The following is a 23304-nucleotide window of genomic DNA, read 5'->3' as shown; positions in this document are numbered from 1 at the left end:
CAAACATTTAAGCGACCCCCAAAAGAGAATTAATCACCTCTTCCTAAACGCTTAATATACATCTGAGTCTCTGACAAGGCTGTAAGCACATTAAGGGGAGCTTACCTATAACCTCTAGTGCAGACATTCGTGAACACACTTACCCTTCTAGCCAGCCGCGCTTCCAAAGCTTGCCTCAGCTGCGCAGTAAGGTCCTCAGGGAAATGCGCCCAGTGCCAGCTCTACTATGTTGCTACGAGAAACAAACCATCATGCCTTACACTCACCCTTCAGACCAAACTAACTGCATACAGAATGTAATTTAAACACCGAAGGTTGGCATTTACAGAACATCATGATCTGGAACATCATTCTAAATCCTACTACAGTTGACCCTTAAGTGACAAGGGGGTTAAGGACACTGACACCTTACACAGTCAGAAATCTGTTTGACTCCCCAAAAACTGAACTACTAATAGCCTACCAGTGACCAAAAGTCTTACTGATAACCTAGACAGTTAATTAGCATGTATTTTTTTATGTTATAAGATTTATATGCTGTATTTACAATAAAGCTAGAAAAAAATATAAAAACCCCAAAGAAGAAATACATTTACAATACTATACTGTATACATTGAAAAAATCCACATATTAACTGGACCCGTGCAACTACTGTTCGAAGGTCAAATGTATTTAACACTCTTCTTATACCAAACCACTCATACTCAATGTATTTCTGTCTCTTACACACGAGTCTTTTTTGTATCACAGTACTTTGTAATTTACGTCACTGCTAAGCCCTAGAAGGAAACTTAAATAGTCCTATTTTAGTGCTATATATGCAAAAGACACCAAGTACTACTGAATAAAACTATGGACAGTTAATACATAAAAGACTACAATACATTTTTATTATATAGCATTTTATTTTTAAAAAAACTTTATTTCATAGAATACATTTTCACATTAGAGATTCCTACAGTGGGAAAATAACAATTTATTACTTACAGTTTTATATTTGTAGAACATTAGGACAAGTAAAATAAACACATTTGAGGATTAAGTCTCAGTTCAGAATCTGTAATATTTTGATACATCTATAAGGGTACCTCTTCCCTACATGGAATTTTTCTACACTCAGAAGCTCTCCAGGCTCCTCCTCCCAAGCTTTAGAAATGAGTAATGTCAAAGAGCAGGATTTCCTAACTTTAAAATTTCCCTAGGACATGTAACCATTAATAACTGGTATAACAGAGACGGAAGTTTTCAAAAATTAAACACTGACTAATTTTCTGCAAAGTCTTTACTTGTGAATGAACAGTCTTTCCCTTTCACCATCATTCCCAGGACAAACATAGACGTTTGATCAGGTATTGATAGTAATAAAGCTGAATTCCCTTTAAGAATTTGAAAAGCTAACAGGCAAAAGCTCATATGCAATGTTTAGTTATGCTGAGTCTTGTGAGAAGCTGGGAGACAACCCCATAAACTCACCAGAACAAGGAACTCAGTCCCCAAATTACTTGGATACAATTTCCCTCAAACCTTTTCCTCAAAGACTAAATTCTAAAAATAACCAGGCGATTAGGAGAAGAGGTTTGTCTCACCAATGGACTTATCTGTTATTTCCTCCTTATTGTGAGTTCAATGGCATGACAGAGCAGAGGCAAAGAGGTGTACAATCAATTCTTGTGGTATTAAGTCAAAAAGGTCAGAGCTTCCACAGCATGGCAACAGCTTTGCAGATGCCCACATCATGATAGTTGAAATAACACAGCCCAGCAAAGGTTAAAGCTGACAGGGCCAAAACTCCTGCCTTGGCGGTTTTCTGCAAAGCATCTCCATGAACGTAGTCAGTAACCACTTGTCCAAGGCCCCTAAAGAAAAAAATAACAGTACAAAAGAAAGCCAAACAGCTAACTTGACTGCAAAACAATAATTATCAGGTTCAAAGTACAACTCGAGGTCATAGAATCATAAACCAAAATGAAGGAATCAAGAGTTTCCCAGTAATATAATAAAGACATCTCTATTCTTCAGATTCAATTTTCCAGAGTTACTTCTATCAAAGACAGTAGTTAACTGCCACTCTATATACAAAATCTCGGTTGTTGTTTGTTTGTTTAATTAAAACAAATGCTCCAGGGGCACCGGCCTAGGTCATTCGGAGAAGCGTGTGACTCTTTGATCACAGGGTAGTAAGTTCAAGTCCCACACTGGGTGTAGAGATTAATAATAAATAAATAAATAAACAAACTTTAAAACAAATGCTCTATAGAATTTTTCATTAATTAAAAAAAATTTATGAAGCAGATATTATGTGCCAGAACCTGTTATAGCTGTTGAAAGAACAGCAAATAAGACAGCATCCTTGCCTTTATGGAACAGATTCTAGTGAAGGAGAAAATAAATATGTATGTGCTATCAGAAAATATTTTAGAAAGGATGACCTGAATGAGAAGAACGTTCCAAACAGAAGTGACAATGACCTTGGCATCTTTGAGGAATAGTAAAAAGATTAGTGTGACTGGAGGACCAGATCATAATGGAAAGGCAGATCACATAGGGCCCTGAAGGTCATAATAAAAGTTTATTATTTCAGGGGTGACTGGCTGGCTCAGCCCATGGAGCACATGACTCTTGATCTCGGGGTTGTGAGTTTGACCCTCACATAGGGTACAGAGATTACTTAAAAATAAAAATCTTAAAAAAAAAAGTCTGAATTCCATATGAAATGTAATGGGACACCACAGATGTGTTTTTAAGTAGGGAGTAACCTAAGTAAGGAGTGACCTAATTTTACTTTTTTAAATTTATTTATTTATTTATTTTTTATTTTTTAACGTTTATTTATTTTGAGACAGAGAGAGACAGAGCAGGAATGGGGGAGGGTCAGAGAGAGAGAGGGAGACACATAATCTGAAACAGGCTCCAGGCTCTGCGTTGTCAGCACAGAGCCTGACATGGGGCTCAAACTCACAGACCGCGAGATCACGACCTGAGCCAAAGTCAGACGCTCAACCGACTGAGCCACCCAGACGCCCCTAATTTTACTTTTTTAATAACAGCTTTAGTGAGATATAATTCACATACCATAAAATTAACACTTTTTAAAGTGAGCAAGCACTATGCCCAATGTGGAGCTTGAACTCACGACCCTGACATCAGGTACCAGGCTCTACCCACTGCCCCAGCCAGGCACGCCCCATAAAATTAACCCTTTTTCAAGTGTACACTTCACTGGTTTGTAGTGTATTCACAAAGTTGTGCAACATCATCACTATTTAAGTCTCATCACCCCAAAAAAGAAACCCTGCATCCATGAGCTCATTATTCAACAACTAACTTGTTTTCTATTTCTACAGACTTGCCTATTCTGTACATTTTATATAAATGAAATCATACAACATGTGGCCTTTTGTGTCAAGTTTCTTTCACTTCACATTTTCAAGGTTCATCAACATTGTGGCACGTACTTGGATTGTTTTTGCTTTTTGGCTATTGTAAATTACACTGTATGAATATTACTATTCAAGTTTTTGTGTGAGGATAGGTTTTCAATTTTGAGGGGTGTACACATAAAAGTGGAATCGATGAGTTATATGGTGACTCTAACTTTTTGTTAGAACTGCCAAACTGTTTTCCAAAGCGGCTCCAACTTCTTAAATTCCCAGCAGACATAGGAGGACTCCCAACTTCTCCACATCCTTGAAACACTTGTCATCGCCCATCTTTTTGATTAGAGCCATCCTATTAAGTATGAAGTGGCAGCTCATTGTGGTTGTGATTTGCATTTCTCTAACAAAAAATGGTGTTGAGCATTTTTTCATGTTGCTTATGAGCCATTTGTGTATCTCCTATAAAGAAATGTAATTTTTCTTTTAAAAAAGACCACCTTGGCTGCAGTATGGTGAGAGTGCAGGCAGCAGAAGAGGGGGCAAGAACAGAAACAGAAAACCAGTTAGGAGGCAAATAAAGTAGCCTCAGCAAGATTGTTGGCTCAACCTAGGCTGGTGACGGGGGAGATGGTGTGAAGTGACAATTTAGACAGGCTATGTTTTGAAGAGGGAACAAACAGAAAGAGCTGATGGACTGGATGTGGGATAAGACAAAAAGAAGTATCTGCAATAACTCCTAGGATTTTTGGCTTGAGCAACTATGATTTAATTGAGTTAGGGAAGAACAGGAAAGGAGGCAGCTTTAAGGGAAAATCAAGAGAGATTTGGGGCGGACAAGAGTGGCTTTTGGCAATGTTAAATTTGAGGTGACTATTACACATTCAAATGGACTCCACTGGTTAGACAAGTGGAATCACAGGACTGCAGATCAAGAAGAGGTCAGATCTGAGCACGCCTCAGGAAATTAGAGAAATTAAGAAAGGAAAACTGAGCCCAGGATTCAGGGCTTTCTCGTTCACACGTCAGACAAGAGGAGAAGCTGGCATCAGAGACTGAGAAGGTGCAGCTAGTGAGGTGGAGGAAAATGGTGGGCACAGGGTCTACAGAGCCAAAAAAAATTATTTAAGGAGGGGATGTCCAATTAAGTTGAACGGTGCTGAGAGTTCAAGTAAGAGGAAGACCGAGAACAGACAGATAGATTTGGAAAAATGAAGGTTTTGGGGGATATTGGTAAGAATGACTTCAGTTATGTAGTTAGGATAAAAGCCCAATTAATGTGGATTAAAAGAGAATGGATGCTGAGGAATTAATGCACAATTACAGACATTCTTTTAAGTCATCCTGTGTGTATGTGTGTGTGTGTGTGTGTGTGTGAGAGAGAGACAGAGAGAGAAAGAGAGAGAAGGAAGAATTAGTAAGGTAACTGGAGAATAGAATAAAAAATATATATAAATATATTACGTTAGAATTCTTAATCTGACTTTTCGTTGATTTAGATGGATCTCCTGCCAAGAACCACATATTAGAGAAATATTCCTGTACTTGTGATCTAATATTTCATATGCAATGGAATCCTGTATTTTGAAAGGTCTGTAGATTAAAGGGTAATTCCCCTGATCAACCCTAGAAAATTAGGTAAGCAGAATCCCTTGTAACACTAATCTACAAAATCATTCTGATAGATCACTTAACCTTCCTCGGGATTTAGTGTCCACATCTGTAAAATAACAGGGTTAGTTAAGATACTCCCAAGTCCTTTCAGTTCTAACAACCCAAAAATGCTTCCCCTGCCCACAATATCATGTTGTCCTTATAAAACAACATAAAATGAACTCAAAGATCCCAACTGTTATTTACAAACTTTTCAGAGGGTTCATTAACTTAGAAAGTCTAACAAACTACACTGGATAAAATAAATAGAAGCTGGGAATTCACTCATTCAATAAGTATTTACTTAGTGCATGTCAGGGACTGCTCGAGGCATTAAATATATATAACAACAAACAAAAACAGCCAAAAGTCTGTTTTCTTTTTTTAAAAAGGGCAACACTTAACTACAGTGTCTAAGGATGCACAACTGAGTGATAAAACCACACTAAAATGTAAGGGAGTGATTACTATAAAAACCAGGATAATGGTTCCTGGTTGGGAGGATGCTGAACAGTTATGACTGAGGTAGAACACAAGGAAGAAGCTTCTGGAGTAGGTGGCAACGTTCCATTTCTTGACCTGGGCAGCATTACCCTTGCAATAATTCATTAAGCCATGGATGTGATTCTTGTAATTTTCTGTATCAGTGCTTTCATTCTAATGAGGGGAAACAAGGAATACACAAAATGATAAATAGATGATACAGTATAGTAGAAGGTAATAAGCACTACTGAGAAAAATAAAACAGGGGAGAGGGGTAAGACATACTGGGAAGGACACTATAATTGTGAATAAGTGGTTAGAGAAGCCTTCATTGAGAAGGTGACAGTTCAGATGTGAAGGAAATGAGGAATAAGCCATGTAACTAGAGAAAGAGAGTGTCAGGCAGAAGCAAAGTAGAGTCTTGAGGCCTGGAGTGTCCCTGGAGTGTCCAAGAATTATCATGAAAGCCGGTGTGAATGACAGAGAGAGTAGCTGGAAATTCGGGAAGAAAGAGAGCCAGACTACCTTGGGTCGGTAGACCATCATGAGAATTCTGACTTTTAGCCTGAGGAAGGTTAAAAGACTGCAAAGTGTTTTGAGAAGGAGAATGTCTTCATCTGACTTAATATTTTAAAAGGATCACTGAGACTGCTGTGTTGGGAATAGACAGAAGGAGGACCAGTCAGGTGACTACTACTGAAACCAAAGATGATGACCAGGTTTGAGGCATGCACAATTAGAAGAGTGCAAATGCCATTAATTCAGATCGGCAAGAGTGCTAGAGGAAGAGATCTGGGGAGTCGACGAACTCAGTTTTATAACATGCTATATTCAAAATGCCTATTAGACATGGAAGAGAAGACATCAAATAGGCAGGCAGATACACAAACCTGGGCATACAAATACTTTATAGGTTTTAAAGTTGTCTACAGGTCTGAGTATCTCAATCAACTTCTCCCTCATCTGCAGTAACGGGACAAGCTCACAGCAAATAAACTTAGCAACGTAACACTGAAGGGTCTGCTGTACTTGCCAGTGACTATGGAGCGTGAGGGCTGCAGCCAAGGAGTAGTCCATCGCAGAGCTGGGATTCAAATAAGCAGCTGGAATTAGGCCCAGGAGCAAAACACTGACCACCCTCTCACCAGTCCAGTGGAGAGATGAAGCCTTGGAACCAGCTACAAAAAGGAGGGACCAGATATGTAAGAGTTGAAAGGGGAAACACACATATCTCACATTCAGTATTTGCCACAAAATAACCCAGCTGACAGAACGGCAAATAGTATGCATATGAGACTTAACTGAGCATAAAGAGAGTAAGATAAAGAAGATAAATGAGAAAGATGCTATCTCCCTTCTTTGACGCTCTTTAGCTCGAGGTGTCACAGTGCCTATTTAAATGCATTAGAAGTGGGGCGCCTGGGTGGCGCAGTCGGTTAAGCGTCCGACTTCAGCCAGGTCACGATCTCGCGGTCCGGGAGTTCGAGCCCCGCGTCAGGCTCTGGGCTGATGGCTCAGAGCCTGGAGCCTGTTTCCGATTCTGTGTCTCCCTCTCTCTCTGCCCCTCCCCCGTTCAGCTCTGTCTCTCTCTGTCCCAAAAATAAATAAACGTTGAAAAAAAAAAAAAATTTAAATGCATTAGAAGACTGATCCAATTTGCTGACAGGCCAGAAGATGGATGAACTACCTTTGCAGAACCACCAACCTTGGGCTTTAGTGTAATGGACAGATACTTTACGAATGTAAGTTAATACCAGCAGAGGAATTCCTTTAAAACATTACTCTTTTATTTACACATTCTAATTTTTAGAATTTGAAGGTAATACTAAAAATCCTCCCCCCAAAAAAAACCAAACCAGCCAATTCAAAAAGTTCTGATGTGAACTTTTACGATTATGGTCCTTCTTCTGTCCCATTACTTATAAATAGTCCAAAACAGGTATGAACATGAACATGAAAACTTCTTTTAAATAAATGAAAAACAAAATGGGCTTTAAACATTTCTTTGGGAGCCTCTATCTTTTTTGGTTACAGATCTCTTTGGGAATCTAATAAAAGGACAGATATTCCCCAGAAAAATGCACATGGACGCATACATTAAAAACCATGTTTAAAACTTCAAGGGCTTGCTTTCAGTCCCATGCACTTTAAATTAAAACCACTCTGCTAAATTTAACTGAACTAAACAAAGGAATGCAGAAACAAAGAATTTTCCAAGACAAAATAACTCTAAAAAAGCAGAAAAACTATACTTGCCTAATTTCTCATAATTCAGATGCAACTGTACATAAGTTATTGACTTAAGAATCAAGAGGAATCTTTATCTCTATAAAATACAGATCTTTCCAGACTCTAAAACTGGAAATAATAGTTAACTTACTATTCACTTACAGGTTTTCCATAATATTCACCCCAAAAATGCCATGTGATTTTAGTATCAACCTAAATAAAAATAATTCAGTTAACAGCTATAAATATGTATGATTTTTTAAATTGTCTACTATTCTAAATTACTTGTATATGGTTCCTCTCTATCAGCTAAATAAGAGTGACTATATTTTATAGACTCTTCCTACAAAACTATATCCTTTAAAAAAATTGAAATTTTCATAGACTGAGACCAGAAGGGTTCTCTTTCAGTGTAAATGGCATCCTTCAACCATGTGGCATTGTCTGCCCCCAAGGTGCAGGCTAAACAGGTCTTCATCTGACAGAGTTGGACATAAGAATTCCACTCCACAGATAGCAAGTCCTGCCAAAGGCATGAAAATTACCCAAGACAAAGATGAAAAGAGCCCAAAAAGCAGCAGCAATGAAAGAAAAAAAAAACGTACCATGGTGGTTGGGTGACAGGTGAATGTGCTGTGTTCTACACTGTCCTGGGATAGGTTGGTCCTGGAGAAATGCTGAGACATAAGCAGGTCTGACTACTGGAATTCGGAGAAACAGAGCTGAGGAAAGAGATATAAGGGAGGTCATAAACATTTCTCCTTTAACAGGAATAACAGACTTTCTAAATGACCACAAGCAAGCTATTTACTCCAAACAGGGGATAACAACTCATTTGTAAAATGAGGACAGTATATATTTCCCTGGATTACTATGAAGTCAGACTAAGTAGCCACTGAAAGATTGAAAAATCAATGAACCACTTATGTAAAAGGGCTTCACTCTTACCAATTTTATAAAGTAAATTTTAGGGCACCTGTGTGGCTCAGTTGGTTGAGGGTCTGACTCTTGATTTTGACTCAGGTCATGATCTCACGATTCATGGGTTCAAGCCCCATATGGGGCTCTGTTCTAGCAGTGTGCAGACTGCTTGCTCGCACTCTCTGTCTCTCTCTCTCTCTCTCTCTCTCTCCCCCCTCACCTGCTCGCATGCGCACTCTCTCTCAAAATAAACTTTAAATAAATAAATAAATAAATAAATAAATAAATAGTAAATTATAGTTCCTTTCTCTTTCCATTTATTCATCTGTTCATCCAACAAACATTTACTGCAGGTAAAAGCATGCTCTTCATTGGAGCAAGAGACAAGACAGTCTTTGTCCTCAAGGAATTCAGTCTAATTTAGGAAGTACATCTATTACCATCTTCCTTTTCAAGATCAGTTTCTCTACTTGCACTCTTTTTTAATTTTTTTAAATGTTTTATTTATTTTAAGAGAGAGAGAGGCAGAGAGGAGGGGGGACAGAGAATCCCAAGCAGGGTCTGTGCCCTCAGCAAAGAGCTCAACGTGGGGCTGAACTCACTAACGAGATCATGACCTGAGCCTAAGTTGGACGCTTAACCGACTGAGCCACTCAGGCACCCCTACACTTGTACTCTTGAACCTATCCCGTTCTGTCCCCTTTTTGATCCTGTCTCTTGGTTAAAAGCTAGACCTAGTTCGTGCAATGCCACCACTTACTAGCTGTGAGGTGATGAGCAATTAAGTTAAACAGCCTCTCTAAGTCTAAATGTCCTTATCTGTAAAATGAAAATAGTAGCACTTCATAATACTCCACTGAAAATTAATATATGAAAGGTGCTTAGCATAATTCCCAGAATGTCCTAATTACTCAATAAGAGGTAATTTCTCTCCTGTGTCTTTCACCTCTCCTTCCTTCCCATTGGCCATTTCCAACTATGCTTCTTTATTTTTTTTTAAATATAATTTATTGTCAAGTTAGATAATATACAGAGTATACAGCGCGCTCTTGGTTTCGAGGGTCGATTCTCATGATTCATTGCTTACATCCAACACCCAGTGCTCATCCCAACAAGTGCCCTCCTCAATGCCCATCCCACATTTTCCCCTCCCCCTCCCGCCTCCCCCATCAACCCTCGGTTTGTTCTCTGTACTGTATCTCAGTTTGTAACTATTTTTTTCCTTCCCTTCCCCCATGGTCCTCTGTTAAGTTTCTCAAGTTCCATATATGAGTGAAAACATGTCTTTCTCTGACTGACTTATTTCACTTAGTTCCATCCACACTGTTGCAAATGGCAAAATTTCATTCTTTTTCATTGCCAAGTAGTATTTCATTGTATATATATGCCACTGCTTCTTTACCCATTCATCAGTTGATGGACATTTGGGCTCTTCCCATAATTTGGCTCTTCCAATTATGCTTCTTTAAAGTGTTGGCTAAATCACCTCCACTTATTCACTTCCCTATCATTCTTCAACTCTGAAACTTATTGTCATCCCTACTAAAACTGCTTTAAGTTGCCAATGGTCTCCATGTGATCACATCCAACAAACACCCTTTAATCTCCACCCTATTGGACCTTTCCTCTCTTCTGTTCTGATGAACTCTCTTCTAGTCCTCCCTTTGATTGTCTGACATCCTGTATCAAACTCCTCCTACATTCACTCTTAATGTTTTCCCAACTTTCTATCATCTGCCCATTGCTCTCCTCATGTCTTAAGACCACCCTTGGCCGTTTTGTCCACTCAGCTTATTCTACCCATAAGCTGATGACACCCAATTCTGCATCTGCAACCCTGCTATCTCTCCAGAGTTTCAGAAGTGTGAGTGCCTCCTGGGTCTCTCCCCTGAGATATCCCACATGATCCTCAAACTCACCATGCCAAAAATTACAATCATCCTTCAACTCACTTTCTCAACCAAACTCGTCTTCCATTTGCTTGTTCGCCACTTTATTTAATAACATCCCAGCCACTCTTTAACCTAAACCAAAAATCTGCAAGTCATGTAAAATTTCCCTCCCTAAATTGTCAATCACCAAATCATACTGATGTATCTCCTTAACATTTCTTGAGATAATCTGCTCTTTGTTTGTACTACTCCAACAGTGTCCTATCTCATCTCCCTGACGTGTGTCCTAGCCGGTCCCATCTCCTATGATGGCCATCTACCACAGTGTTACTCAAGTGATCGATTTAAACTGCAACTCTATGTCAAATCTTTCAATGGTCCCCTTCAGAGCAGGTAAATGCACACTCCTTATCAAGACAAGTTCTTCCATGATTTGATTCCAGCTCACCTTTCCAGATTCATCTCTCATTCCTCACCTTCAGTTTCATGCACTAATAATACCTAGTTTATTTACTCTCCTACTTCATATTCCTACACCTTCATCATTACTTTAGCTCATTCCAGTAGCTCCAACTGTAATGTCCTTCGTCCTGTGGCCTTCCTTATCCTCAAGACTCAAATAGGACACACTTCCTTCAGGAACCAAGAGAGGGTAACCTTTCCAAAACATACGGCTAAATATGTTCTTCCTCTGGACTACCATAATAATTTATGTACACTACAACAGTTTGTGCTTTATGTTAAGTTATGCTTACGTGTGTTTTCCGTATAAAAATGAAAACTCTTCGAGGGCAGGTACTATGTTTTATTCACATCTGTATCCCCATCCTACTACAGTGCCTGATTGAATACAAATGCCCAGTTGAATGATTATCAAGTTGATCTCCCAACCCCTATGCCAACTCCGGGTAAATGGGCAAGACCAGGCATTGGGACTTAGAGCCTAACACACTTTTCCAATGCAGGGTGGGTGCATTCTACGGACATTGTATGGCGAGAAAAAACAGAACTCTTATGAATAGCTTCAGCAGGACCGTAACTTCCAGGAGCTCTCTTTCAGATTATCCATCCCCACGTCAGCCCTGAGCGGGAGTGATAACGCGCTCGGGAGAACGTCTGGGCGCGTAGGCAACAGTGATTACCGCCATGGTTTCGACAGAAGCCAGATGGGCAAACGGAATGGAGGGATTCCCTGCTCAAGAGGCCTCGTCGCCTGGAGGCAAATCCTCACCGCACTCCCTTCCCTGGCTGGAGACTGTACTAAGAACCTCCGGCTGCCAGGACCCCTCACCTCGGCCTCCTTGCGCACCACACAGGACACCCAGCCGCCAGAGATTCGCCATCTTTCTCCCGAAGGTTCAAGGTCACCCAGCAACCCGGAAGCAGTCACTCGATTACTCCCACCCCTCGACAACGGAAGAGAACAAGAAACATGAAAATGCCGGGTGAACCGGAAGTCGGGAGCTGGCGCGCGTCCGCCGCGCATGCGCACACACGCTCGTAAGAAGGCCGGGAGTTTGAGGTGGACGATGGCGGAGCTGGGTGAGGCGGACGAAGCGGAGTTGCAGCGCCTGGTGGCAGCCGAACAGCAGAAAGCGCAGTTCACGGCACAGGTGCGAGGACAAGGACCGCGGTGGAGAGAAAGGAGGTTGAGGCTCAGGTTGACTTTTCAGGCTCTTTACTCAGCCCGCGAAGTGACTGCCGCTAGAAAAAAACTAGCAGAGCTCTGCCACCTCGCTACGGGGAGGCTGCCCAATGCTCGTTCTTGCTGCGCCCGGTTCTTCTCGGAAAAGAAATGAGCATGGCCCTCCAGGCCCTGGTGACCAGTAGTGCTCGGGTGCCTGTTCGGCAAACCCGGCGTGGGGGAAAGAGAAAGTGTAAAACAGAGGAGAAAGGTTCGGGCGACGCCAAGGTCACCGGAAACTAGTTTGGCGGCGAGCTCTCTGGGCTTGGCATTCGGAAGGTCTGGGTTCTGATCCTGCCTCTGCCCCTTACAGGCCACGTACCTCTAGGCAAGACACCCACCCATATGGGTCCTGGTTTTGCAGTCGCCTGCTGCCTCACTGGATTGTAGAGACCATATGCGATAATGTATTTGAAAACGACAAAGTAGTAGAACATTAACGGAGAAAAGTGGACTCTGAAGTAGTCAGTGTGGACTGTAGTGTAGAACAAGTGTTTTGGAGCCCTTTCGCCACCGTTTGAAACCCGGCCTGGTCGCTTACTAGCAGCAGGACCACTCCCAGTATGGCTTATTGCTTAACCACGTCTCAGGCTGAGAGGACAGTCACACTTTAGGACCGCAGACAGTATTGACTGAGTACTCAGCATCCCCAAAAGGACGCCCACAGTAAATGCTTAAAGAACTGCTCTGTAAGGGATAGATTTGGAGATGAATGCAGTGGTTTGGGGGACATTCATTGGTACTATACCTTTCCAGCTTACAGTGGAGCTAATTGGGAAGATAAAAGATACTCACCCTGCCTGAAAATTTACAATCTGATTAAGGACTTAACACAGTTGTAAAAAATAGACCGTGGCCTTCAAGGAGGTAAAAATTTGAACTGTGTTGAAGAATGGGAAAAATCTTTAGGGAGGGCATTCCAGGAATATTAAGGGTCGAGTATGCTATGCATGTACTTCATGGAAGCACAACAGGTTAGTGGTTAAATAAGGGAGTGCCCTGAGTGGCTGAGAGGAACTGATGCATTAAGCAAACACAGGGGTGATGTGATGGAAAGTAATTTTTAATCACTAAAGAGAAAAACAGTAATGGAGAGAATAAAGGATTATTGCAACGTAAGGACAAGGATCTGGGCCATACTGGTGACAAGTTATGAAGTGAGGAAAGAGGGGAGCCCATGGTTTGTTGATTGAATGACTCCATCAGGTAATAGAAAATGAGAAGAATGGGAAGGAAATAAAGTTGGCAGAGTTAGACCTTTATGCAGACATCAGTGGTTATTTTCTTTCTTCTTAGGTGCATCACTTCATGGAGCTATGCTGGGATAAATGTGTGGAGAAGCCAGGGAATCGCCTAGACTCTCGCACTGAAAACTGCCTCTCTAGCTGTGTGGACCGCTTCATTGACACTACTCTTGCTATCACCAGTCGCTTTGCCCAGATTGTACAGAAAGGAGGGCAATAGGCCATCCCTTGGGAGAATGACAGAAGAAACAAAGGACTTGTTAGAGCAGATTGATGGGCCACTGGGGGAAGGTCGTCAGCCCACTGTCAGGTGAACTTGAGGCTGTTACCAAGCCTGTTGGTGCTAAAAAGTCACAGATCAAATGTTCAAAAAGTGAAATTTATTTATTTGGAATTCAGAAATTCCATGTTGTATCACAACAGTTACTCAATAAATGTGAATTCTCCAACTCTTTTTTTTTTTAACCCCATTTTAGGATTTAATATAGAGATCTCTGATGGGCAGGAACACTAGAAACAAGTGTGTTCCAAGACCAGTAGTGCAAATGAGATCTTGGGTTTTGAAGGGCCATCCTAAACCACTAATTAAGGGGGCTAGAAGAACCATCAAAACCTTAGCCTAAGGTATAGAAGAGAAATTGGGGTTGAGAAGGGTGAAGAACAGAACACAGCTTTATTGCTTATACATGACCAAGAAAAGGTAAACATGGCAAAAAAAAAAAAAAACAAACAAAAAAAACACAACAGGCAAGATGTGTATTCTTGGGACAGAAATAGGCCTGCTAGTATGGGAGAAAGGGAAGGTCAAGCCCAAAACAGAACCAACTTCCTGGAGATGCCTTGTTCCACTGGCCCATCTTCCTGAGTCTGTGCTAAAATCAATACTTTTACAGCACAGAAACAATGCTTCAAAAAAATACATGAAGACTCCTCCCAACAAAGATTTCACTTACTTCAAGAACAAAACAATTGCTTTAGGTTAAGAGGTAGTAATTACAGACGTCCTGCCCTCCCACCCATGGGCCCCCACTAATCCCAAAGGTAAAAATATACGCCATGGAACAATGACAGTTGAGTACCAAAGTATTAATATTTCAAGTAAATATCCTCAAAGGTAGCACCTGCTTATAATCAAGGGATGAGAACCTCTAGCCAACCATGTATTTTGTGACTAAGCACTTTATTAGAAATCTGTTCTGGAAAGAACAAATTTAGTAGTTAGAACCACAAAGTATTACCACCTCATGGAATGTTGTTATAGTTCTATTCTATTGCTGGTGTCTTACACTGTCATGCTACCATGAAGTATTTCTGTATTCTACATGGGGAAGGTAAGGCCAGGAAGGTTAACTTACCTGTTCAGACCTCATAACTAGTTAGTGGCAGAACCAAGACCAAAAGTCTGGGTTTTCAAGTTTTCTACTCAGCCGATGAAGTGACAACCAGGAAAAACAATGTCACTTGACATTCCGTGATAATGAAAAAACTCACCTGTGTTCTACCAGCTTTTTTTCAGTGATATTTTGTTTTTTTTTTAAGAATTAACAGTAGGGATCACAGTATAGAGCAAAGGGAAAGAATACGGTCTCTGCTTGGTGCTTTAATCAGAAGGCTGACTGGGAAGAAGTGGGTGCATCCCTGAGAAGCCTGTTTCATTTTGGAACTGATTCAACATAACTTCAGGGAAAACCTAAAGTTCATTAATAGAAATGAACAAGGAAGATAACATTTAAATGGCAGTTGCAACCCTGAATCCTGTTCAGAGCACCATTAAACAGCATGACCAATTCCTAACTTTATCCCATTTGGTTGAGGATTAAGACAACCGAAGAAAGAATTTTGAACACAAGGCCATTTAGGCAATAGACAACAAAGGAAGTAGAAAACCATTTACTATCCAATTACCATGTTTAGGGGTATACTGAGTGTAGCCACAGACCCTGTCCAGCAGAGAAATTTGACCAAAAAACCCTAGTCTCATAACAGCGGTCTATGGATGTTATGAAGGAAAAATATCTTGTTCTTATACATTTTTTCTCATTAAATAAACTGGACCATATCTAAGGGGCCAAATACAGAAAGATCAAAGCACCAAGGCTGAAGACACAAAAAGTTAAGTCCTGGCACCTGCTATATAAAGATAGCAACACGATGTTCCCTTACAGCATTCTACACAGCACCGGTTCCAATCCACCTCTCAATCCCAACCCTTGCCCTTCCCCAGATTCAACATTCCAATTGGTGTACCCAGGTCATTGGGTTCAGCTTTCTGGGTCCTTTAATTTGCTGTATATGCACTCTACCCTAAATGTGATTAATTGCAAAAAATAATCTCTTCGAGAAAACTTCATAACAAAATACCAGATTCCCTATTAACAGTAAGAGGATCAAGTTTAACAGGCCAAAACAAGACAAGTCTGTCAGAACATATATAGATGGCACAGGACAGCTCTGACCTCAGGGCCCCTGTGCTGGGCAATAGAGTCACTGGCAAAACCCCAAGGTGACAGAGCTGCAAGTAACCAGTCAGATGGGCAAATGAAGAATGTTTCTTTCTCATTTAGTCATCCTCTGAACTCTCTGCAGACCTTTCATCTGTAGCCACTTTCCAATTTGTGCGTTTGTTTGTCCTCTCCTGTATTTCATTGTTAACTACAGGGATATGGACTTTTTTCTCTCTCTTTTTCCTTTTGGTTTTCTTAGTGTCTCTTTCCTCACCTTCCTCAGAACTGCTGGATGCGGAATCATCGGACTGGGAAGTATCACTTTCTGCATCCAAGAATAAAGCAGGTTTCTTGAGCGACTTTTTCCTGGATTTTTTCTTGCGCTTATGTGGCTGTTTCCTTTTCCCGGTACTAGAAGCCCCCGTTTCTTCTGAAAACTCGCTTGAGGAATCTGCTGTTACATCTGTGGCTTCCTTTTTGCTTTTCTTCTGTTTTTTGTGTGACTTTTTTTTCTGCTTTTTTTTGTGGGATTTCTTTGACTTCTTGTGTTTGTGAGACTCGTGGGTAGATGATTTTACTTGGGGAGATGTTTTTTTTCCATTGGTAATATCTTGCTGGTCACTACTAATAAAAAAGAGAAACTGCTTTACTATAGGAAATAAAAAGTCTATTAATATTTTAGTATTCTACACTCAAGATAGAAAGTTGGGGTTAACATCTGAATTTTAAATAAAGCTTTGACATAGGGTTACTATGACACTATCACTCTTTTTGTTTTCTCATTTTGTTTTTTGTTTTTTTAATTTTTTTTTTTTTCAACGTTTATTTATTTTTGGGACAGAGAGAGACAGAGCATGAACGGGGGAGGGGCAGAGAGAGAGGGAGACACAGAATCGGAAACAGGCTCCAGGCTCTGAGCCATCAGCCCAGAGCCCGACGCGGGGCTCGAACTCACGGACCGCGAGATCGTGACCTGGCTGAAGTCGGACCCTTAACCGACTGCGCCACCCAGGCGCCCCTCTCATTTTGTTTTCTTAAAGATAAATTCTCATCTGTCACCTTGAGTTACTGTATGGAATACTATGTAGAAGAACCTAAATGCTATGTATATGCAGAACATCAATCAGGAAATGGCAAATACCAAGTATCTCCAAACTAAATTGCCTATTATTTTCTGGTTACATTTTTAATGGCAAATGTTATCTCCTTTATAAAATTAGGAACCCACGGCACCTGGGTGGCTTAGTTGGTTAAGTATCCGACTTGGTTCAGGTCATGATCTCACGGTCCGTGAGTTCAAGCCCCGAGTCAGCCTCTGTGCGGACAGCTCAGAGCCTGGAGCCTGCTTCAGATTCTGTGTCTCCCTCTCTCTCTACCCTTCCCCTGCTAATGCTCTGTCTGTCTCAAAAATAAATAAAAAACATTTTTAAAATAAATAAATAAAATTAGAAACCCAATTTATAGTTCACATTTGGAATAGTATTACTTGGTATTGGTTCACTTGGTTTCTAACTTTTTTTTCAGTAAGCCTATTTGCCTTACCTGTCTGTTTCAAATTCTTCAGGGTATAACTCTTTGTAACCGCTGTGACCCCATCTGTAAGATGACACAGATATTATATGTATTATTAAGGCAATACATACATTTCTTTAAGTTAAAAAAAAATTAGACGGACTTACGAGTGCACGCATACACAGACAGGCATACAGAACAAAGAAAACACCATAGAGCCAACCCCATCTTCAAGCTGAGTAACTTAACTGGCTACATTTTCTGTACTGCACACTATCATTTTAGACACAAAGGATTCTTTTGTCCATTTGTAAGAGAACTTGCCATTCTCAAGAACTCTTTTACTCTGCTCTTTAGCTGTGAAATACTTCTCCAAAAACAACTCTTAACATAATGCGGTCTATATTGGGACAATTGTTTTTTACAGAGCAATTTTACTAAGATGTAATTCCTATACCATAAAATTCACTCTTTTGAAGTGTACAATTCAGTGGCTTTTAGTATATTCAGAGTTGTGCAACCGTCACCACTATCTAATTTCAGAACAGTCTCATCACCCAAAAAGGAACTCCATCCTCTAGCACTAACTCTCCATTCCTCCCTCTCCTGTAGCCCATGGCAACCACGAATCTACTTTCTGTCTCTATGGATTTGCTGATTCTGGACATACCATATAAATAGAATCATGTAATAAGTGGCCTTTTGTGTCTGTTTTTTTCCACCTGTTTCCAAGCTTCATCCATGTTACAGTATATCAGTACTTTATTCCTTTCACCGTCAAAGAACATCACATTAGTCCCCCCTTATCTTCAGTTTTGCTTTCTGGAAGCAGATCGCCCTCCTTCTGTCATATTGTCAGAGGTCAGCAGCAGCCTAACGCTACATCAAAATGCCTACATCATTCCCCTCACTTCATCTCATCACATAGGCATTTCATCATCTCACATCATCACAAGAAGAATGATGAATACAGTATTAACAAAATATTTGACAGACCACATTCACATAAATTTTATTACAGTATATTGTTACAGTTGTTCTATTTTTAGTTATTGTAAAGCTCTTACTGTCTCCAATTTAGAAATTAAACTTCATCAGGGGCACCTAGGTGGCTCAGTCGGTTAAGCATCCGACTTCAGCTCAGGTCATGATCTCATGGTGTGTGAGTTTGAGCCTGGGGTCGGGCTCTCTGCTGTCAGCACAGAGCCCATTTCAGATCCTCTGCCCTGCCTCTCTGCCCCTCCCTTGCTCGTGCTCACTCTCTCTCTCAAAAATATTTAAAAACTAGAAAAAGAAATTAACTTTATCATAAGTATGTATGTGTAGGAAAAAACATAGTATATACAGGGTTCAGTACTACTGACGGTTTTAGGCAACCACTGGGGGTCTCAGAACATATCCTCATGGATAAGGGTGGGGACTACTATACCACATTTTGTTTATCCCTTCATCAGTTGACAGACATTTGGGTTTCCACTTTGGGGCCATTATGGTAATTATGCTATGAACATTTGTGTGCAAGTTTTTGTAGGGATAATTAATTTTTAAAAGTATATACTCTCAAGTCAGATATCATTAATGGTCACAAGAATTTAGTTACAAACCTGTCTGGCATATTAGCTTCATAATCATATAACTTCTTATTCCAGGATTTAGCCTTAAGAAAGTCATCTTCCAGTGCCCCAGAAATTTCAGTCTTTGGCCTCCAATAGTCTCTTTGACTTTCTTCATCAAAACCATCACTACGCATCCGGCTATAAGGAAAAACAGAAGAACTTTTATATTTGGAAGCAATCTGCAAGGTTCCTTTATGGAATGTCATACACAAAACCCACTGAACAAGCTAAGGGGAAAACAACCACCTGATAATTAGTATTAAAAAAAAAAAAAATGTAAAAAGTCATGATCTGTTCTACTGTCTAAGTCTGTACACTTATCCAGGGAAAATCTGACCATTACTACCCATCCTATTGCAGAATACAGACAAAAATGACTTACGGACTATGGCAAGCTGTAGCTCGCTCACTGATTCTCAAGTAGGAGGGCATGCAAAGAAGGATGCTGAGAATAATCACAGCTGGTGACAATTTCCAACTACTCTGGAGATTTCAGAATCTCCAGGGAAGGTTTTCCCTTCCTCGAAAACCAGCAACCTTCTGCACTGAGGTCATAGTAACAGTAGGAACAAGGCCTAACCCATGAGGATGCTGGGGTAGAAAACCAGTTGAGAACCATTGACACAGCCTGTGCTTACAAGGTCCACTAACAAGTCACTCCGCAAGCTAACTAATTATCAAAAATGTTTAAGGGCCGCCTATATGCTAGGCACAGTTCTAGCTGCTAGGAATGTAATAGCAAATGAGACAATCAGAATCCTGCCCCTAAAGAGATTATGATTTAAAGATTTATTAGACCATGACAGGTATTAATAATTCACTCTAAAAATAGTATTTTGTTCCTGGAAATGCCTCTTGGAATTGAACAAGCAATACAAGACAAACCATCATCTGCACTAACTTCTAAATTCTCAAAGGACCATCTTTAGAAAGGAAACATTTTATCTGCAAATATCTGCAAAGATATTTATTTTTATATTGAGACCATGCCTTCTTTACCTTGGAGACCCCAAATACTTTCTTGTTTAAAGTCCTTAACATACAGCCAATCCTGAGTTGTATGTACTCCAAAGCCTGAGTACTCCGCAGGCACACTCACTTTCCTTAAATATCTCATATATTGTTTCCCTGGGTGGCTTTAGAAATTAGCATTATTAGTATAGTCATTTTTCATATACACAGCTCTACACTAACAGGCATATGAAGCCCAAGAGATGTTCCCAATACTCAGACATTCCTATACCTCCATAGATAAGACAACTAAGCCTGTATTATCCTTTACACTCAACACTGAAACTATTTAGAAGGTAATGTGAAAGGCTGTGTGACTTGGTGAACACAACAAGGAGATGGGGTAAAGAAAAGCCTCACGGAGAATCTAAGACTAACAGAGGAAAGGAGTGAATGATAGCTTAAGTGACTGTAAGTTACCAACAGTAAATCTTAAAAGCCACCAAACAAGATCAGAATACACAAAATCCTTAACTTTTAACGTTGTTCAAGGTAGAATTTTGGAATTCAGTACCAAGAATTAAGCCATATGTATCATAGCCACTATCTTTATGCGTGGGTCTAGATTTATGAAAGAAGGAAGGCTTAAAGATTCACAGAACTGAACTCATCTATCTTTAGCGTACTAAAATGCTTTTAAGTGAAAGTTAATGGTTCTAAAGAAGATCAGAATTATTTTGGTTCTTAGAGCTGCAATTTCACCTTGAACTACTGGGTAACATTTTCCTTTTGGTTCCCCGGTAGGCATCTTCCATCTGTTTCTCCAGTTCTCTTATTTTCCACATATCTGATTCCTCCTGAATCTACATTTTTTTTAAAGAAAAGAAATACAAATAAATGACTAAAAATAACATTTTACATCAAAGAAAAGTAACTGACAAAACACTCTGCACTAATTATTGCATTACAGATTGGGTTATAACCAGGAACCTGGAAAACAAATTCAGGATTTCTAGAGTGGCTAAATAATCCGACCCAGTGAATCTCAAATGTTCTGCAGCCACACGAGAACTTTTTAACCCTGCACAGACACACCTATCACCTTACTAATTTTGCAATTATGCTGCAATTATCAAATGATAATCCTTTCTGTTTCAATTAGTCACCAAGTTCTTGGGATTCTATCTCCTAAATTCCTCTTCATCCCTACAGTCACTGTTTTCATGCGAACGGCTCATGATCTCTCACCTGTAGCACTGCAATTGCCTAACTGGTGTCTCTATTATTTCACTCCATCTGATCTATCCCCTACCCAGCTAACTAATCATCTAAGATACAAATACAAATTAAAGACTTTGACGGTTTCTTTATTATTTAGAGGAAAAAGCGTCACAAGCCAACTCTAACTTACCACTCAAGCTTTATCTTCCATCACTACCCCGTGCCCCCCCCCCACTCCCTAGTTTCTGAATGCACAGTTTATTGCCAAGCCCCAAGTGCTTCATGCTCCTTTTTGTTGTCATGTGAGTGCATGATGTTCCTTCTGTCTGGAATGATCTTTTACACATGGTAAAGTTTAACCTGTTCAACGAGAACTAATTCAAATATCATCAGCAGCTCAAATACCACCCATTCTGTGAAGCCTTTCCTTATTTCCCAAGGCAGATTTCATTATTCATTCCTCAGTGCACTGAAGCACTTTGTGTATGTCTCTGTTACAGTACTTAATCAAATTGATTATAATTACCGATTTTATTCACCTTTGTATCTCCAAACTGCCAAAATAATGCTTGGCACACTGTATGCCTTCAATAAATGTTGAGGAATAACCAGATTGTACCTCTTACCTTATTGTGAGCATCTGTATGCCGGATGACATTCCTCAGGAGGACTTTCCCCAATGGAACCCGGGACATTCTTCAATCTGAAATTAATCAAGATATAACACTTAATAAAAATAATTTCCTTTATTACCTTCTCTTTTATTACAATGTTATAAGGAAGCACGAGGTAAAGAAAAGATCACTGAACAAGAAGTCAGAAGTCCTAAGGGGTAGTTTTCCCTTTACCATTAAAAGAAGAAAAATGTCTGACCACACTTATATGAAGACGAATGTAACTGAGATAAACGTACGTCGAAGTTCTTTTAAACTGCACAAAGTTATGTGCTTTCAAGAGCACCATTTTATTTAATCTTCAACACAATCCCATGTTTTATATGAGGCAAGCATCTTCATTCTTATTTTGTAGGTGAAATTCCCTTAAGTCATAACTTGCCCCAGGCCAGATTGCCCAAGGCAAACCAGGTCCAGATTAGAAATCAACTGTGGAATCCCAAAATCAGTTCGTCATGAAGCAAATATCTAGATTTGAGACTATCAGGGACCAGCAAATGTCAACATTTGACATCAAATGCAGAGAGGCCCTAAATTTCTCCACTCAGGAGAATTTTACTTTCTAATTTGTACAGAAGCCTCCAAAATACAGATGACAAGGGTATCCAGTGTGTAGCTAGCAGCGGTTTTGTGCAACCACCCCACCGCTCACTCACCCCTCGATCCTGAGGAAATCAGGCATCTTGCTAGTGTGAGACGAAGAACCACTCCATTACAAGATCTCCTCCGACCCAGGAAGCCAAGGAGTCAGGGCTCAAAGGCAGCTCTGCAGCTTCACCCGAGTCCTTCGTGAAAACGCAGCCTTCCCACCGGTTATTCTGCCCTCACCCGCGGCCCAGGCCACCGCTGCCTTGCCCCCAGCCCAGACCGACAGGAAGATCTCTTTCCGGACTGAGGCCGGAGTCTGCGCCGGCGCGGAATCCGGAGGGCCGGGTTGACGGGGCATTCCCCGCTCACGCTCCTCTGGGACGGACCCGGGGGTTGGGCTTCGCTCTCCCGAAAGGATGGGGAAGCTCTGGACGGGTACAATCCTCGACTGGGCCCCAAGAAATACCTAGAGTGCCCGAAGGGGGGGTTGAAGCTTCCAAGGGGAAGTCAGAGAAAATACCCCCATCTCTGTCACCGGGATCCCTGCCCCCCAGCGGCCACGGAGCTCCCGGTAACCTTCCCTCCAAACGCCCTCCCCATACAGACACACACAAACACACCCATACCGTGCGCCGCAGCCTCGCGTGGCGGGGATTTGGGGAGGGGGGAGGGGGAGGTCTGGGAGACAAGGGAGCGGACTTCCCTTCCAGGCCGGAAGTCGTGCTCCTGAGAAACTCTTCCCACCAACAGGAGATGCGGAGACTCCCACAAGGAGAGTTTCCAGGATCCTCTAGAGATCGAAAGGTGCGGAAGGGAG

General features: G+C 40.8%; 4 protein-coding genes across 9 annotated transcripts in view; 1 reads left to right on the top strand and 3 right to left on the bottom strand.

The window, feature by feature from the left end:
* Positions 1-162, bottom strand: part of BCO2 (beta-carotene oxygenase 2) — a 109571-nt gene extending 109409 nt beyond the window's left edge. The window contains exon 1 of the mRNA XM_045482795.1: positions 144-162. The gene's annotated coding sequence lies outside the window, so the exon portion shown is untranslated. The remainder of the gene's footprint in view (positions 1-143) is intronic.
* A 703-nt stretch (positions 163-865) lies between these two features.
* Positions 866-12017, bottom strand: SDHD (succinate dehydrogenase complex subunit D). 2 transcript variants are annotated; one of them, XM_045482809.1, is made up of 4 exons: positions 11845-12017; positions 8346-8462; positions 6545-6689; positions 866-1857 (listed from the first exon to the last, which is right to left on the bottom strand). In XM_045482809.1, exons 1-4 carry the CDS (start codon positions 11894-11896, stop codon positions 1692-1694), a joined length of 480 nt encoding a protein of 159 aa, XP_045338765.1. In that variant the 5' UTR covers positions 11897-12017; the 3' UTR covers positions 866-1691. The 2 variants fall into 2 exon arrangements, with proteins under 2 accessions (XP_045338765.1, XP_045338766.1); XM_045482810.1 differs by lacking the exon at positions 6545-6689 and having other exon boundaries at positions 1769-1857; positions 11845-11978.
* A 19-nt stretch (positions 12018-12036) lies between these two features.
* TIMM8B (translocase of inner mitochondrial membrane 8 homolog B) lies at positions 12037-13930 on the top strand. The gene is made up of 2 exons (XM_045482818.1): positions 12037-12166; positions 13534-13930. Exons 1-2 carry the CDS (start codon positions 12038-12040, stop codon positions 13699-13701), a joined length of 297 nt encoding a protein of 98 aa, XP_045338774.1. The 5' UTR covers position 12037; the 3' UTR covers positions 13702-13930.
* Positions 13842-23214, bottom strand: NKAPD1 (NKAP domain containing 1). Of its 5 annotated transcripts, XM_045482800.1 has the most exons (7): positions 23114-23172; positions 22556-22585; positions 21852-21928; positions 20767-20867; positions 19042-19191; positions 17468-17521; positions 13842-16549 (listed from the first exon to the last, which is right to left on the bottom strand). In XM_045482800.1, the coding sequence occupies exons 3-7, from the start codon at positions 21918-21920 to the stop codon at positions 16042-16044; spliced, it is 882 nt and encodes a 293-aa protein (XP_045338756.1). In that variant the 5' UTR covers positions 21921-21928; positions 22556-22585; positions 23114-23172; the 3' UTR covers positions 13842-16041. The 5 variants fall into 5 exon arrangements, with proteins under 5 accessions (XP_045338756.1, XP_045338759.1, XP_045338757.1 ...); XM_045482803.1 differs by lacking the exon at positions 22556-22585 and having other exon boundaries at positions 13842-16546; positions 23114-23214; XM_045482801.1 differs by lacking the exon at positions 22556-22585 and having other exon boundaries at positions 23114-23210.
* Between the last annotated feature and the right edge of the window lie 90 nt (positions 23215-23304).

The sequence above is a fragment of the Leopardus geoffroyi genome, chromosome D1, assembly GCF_018350155.1.
Source record: "Leopardus geoffroyi isolate Oge1 chromosome D1, O.geoffroyi_Oge1_pat1.0, whole genome shotgun sequence".
NCBI classification, from domain to species: domain Eukaryota; kingdom Metazoa; phylum Chordata; class Mammalia; order Carnivora; family Felidae; genus Leopardus; species Leopardus geoffroyi.
This window is presented reverse-complemented; position numbering and strand designations above follow the sequence as displayed.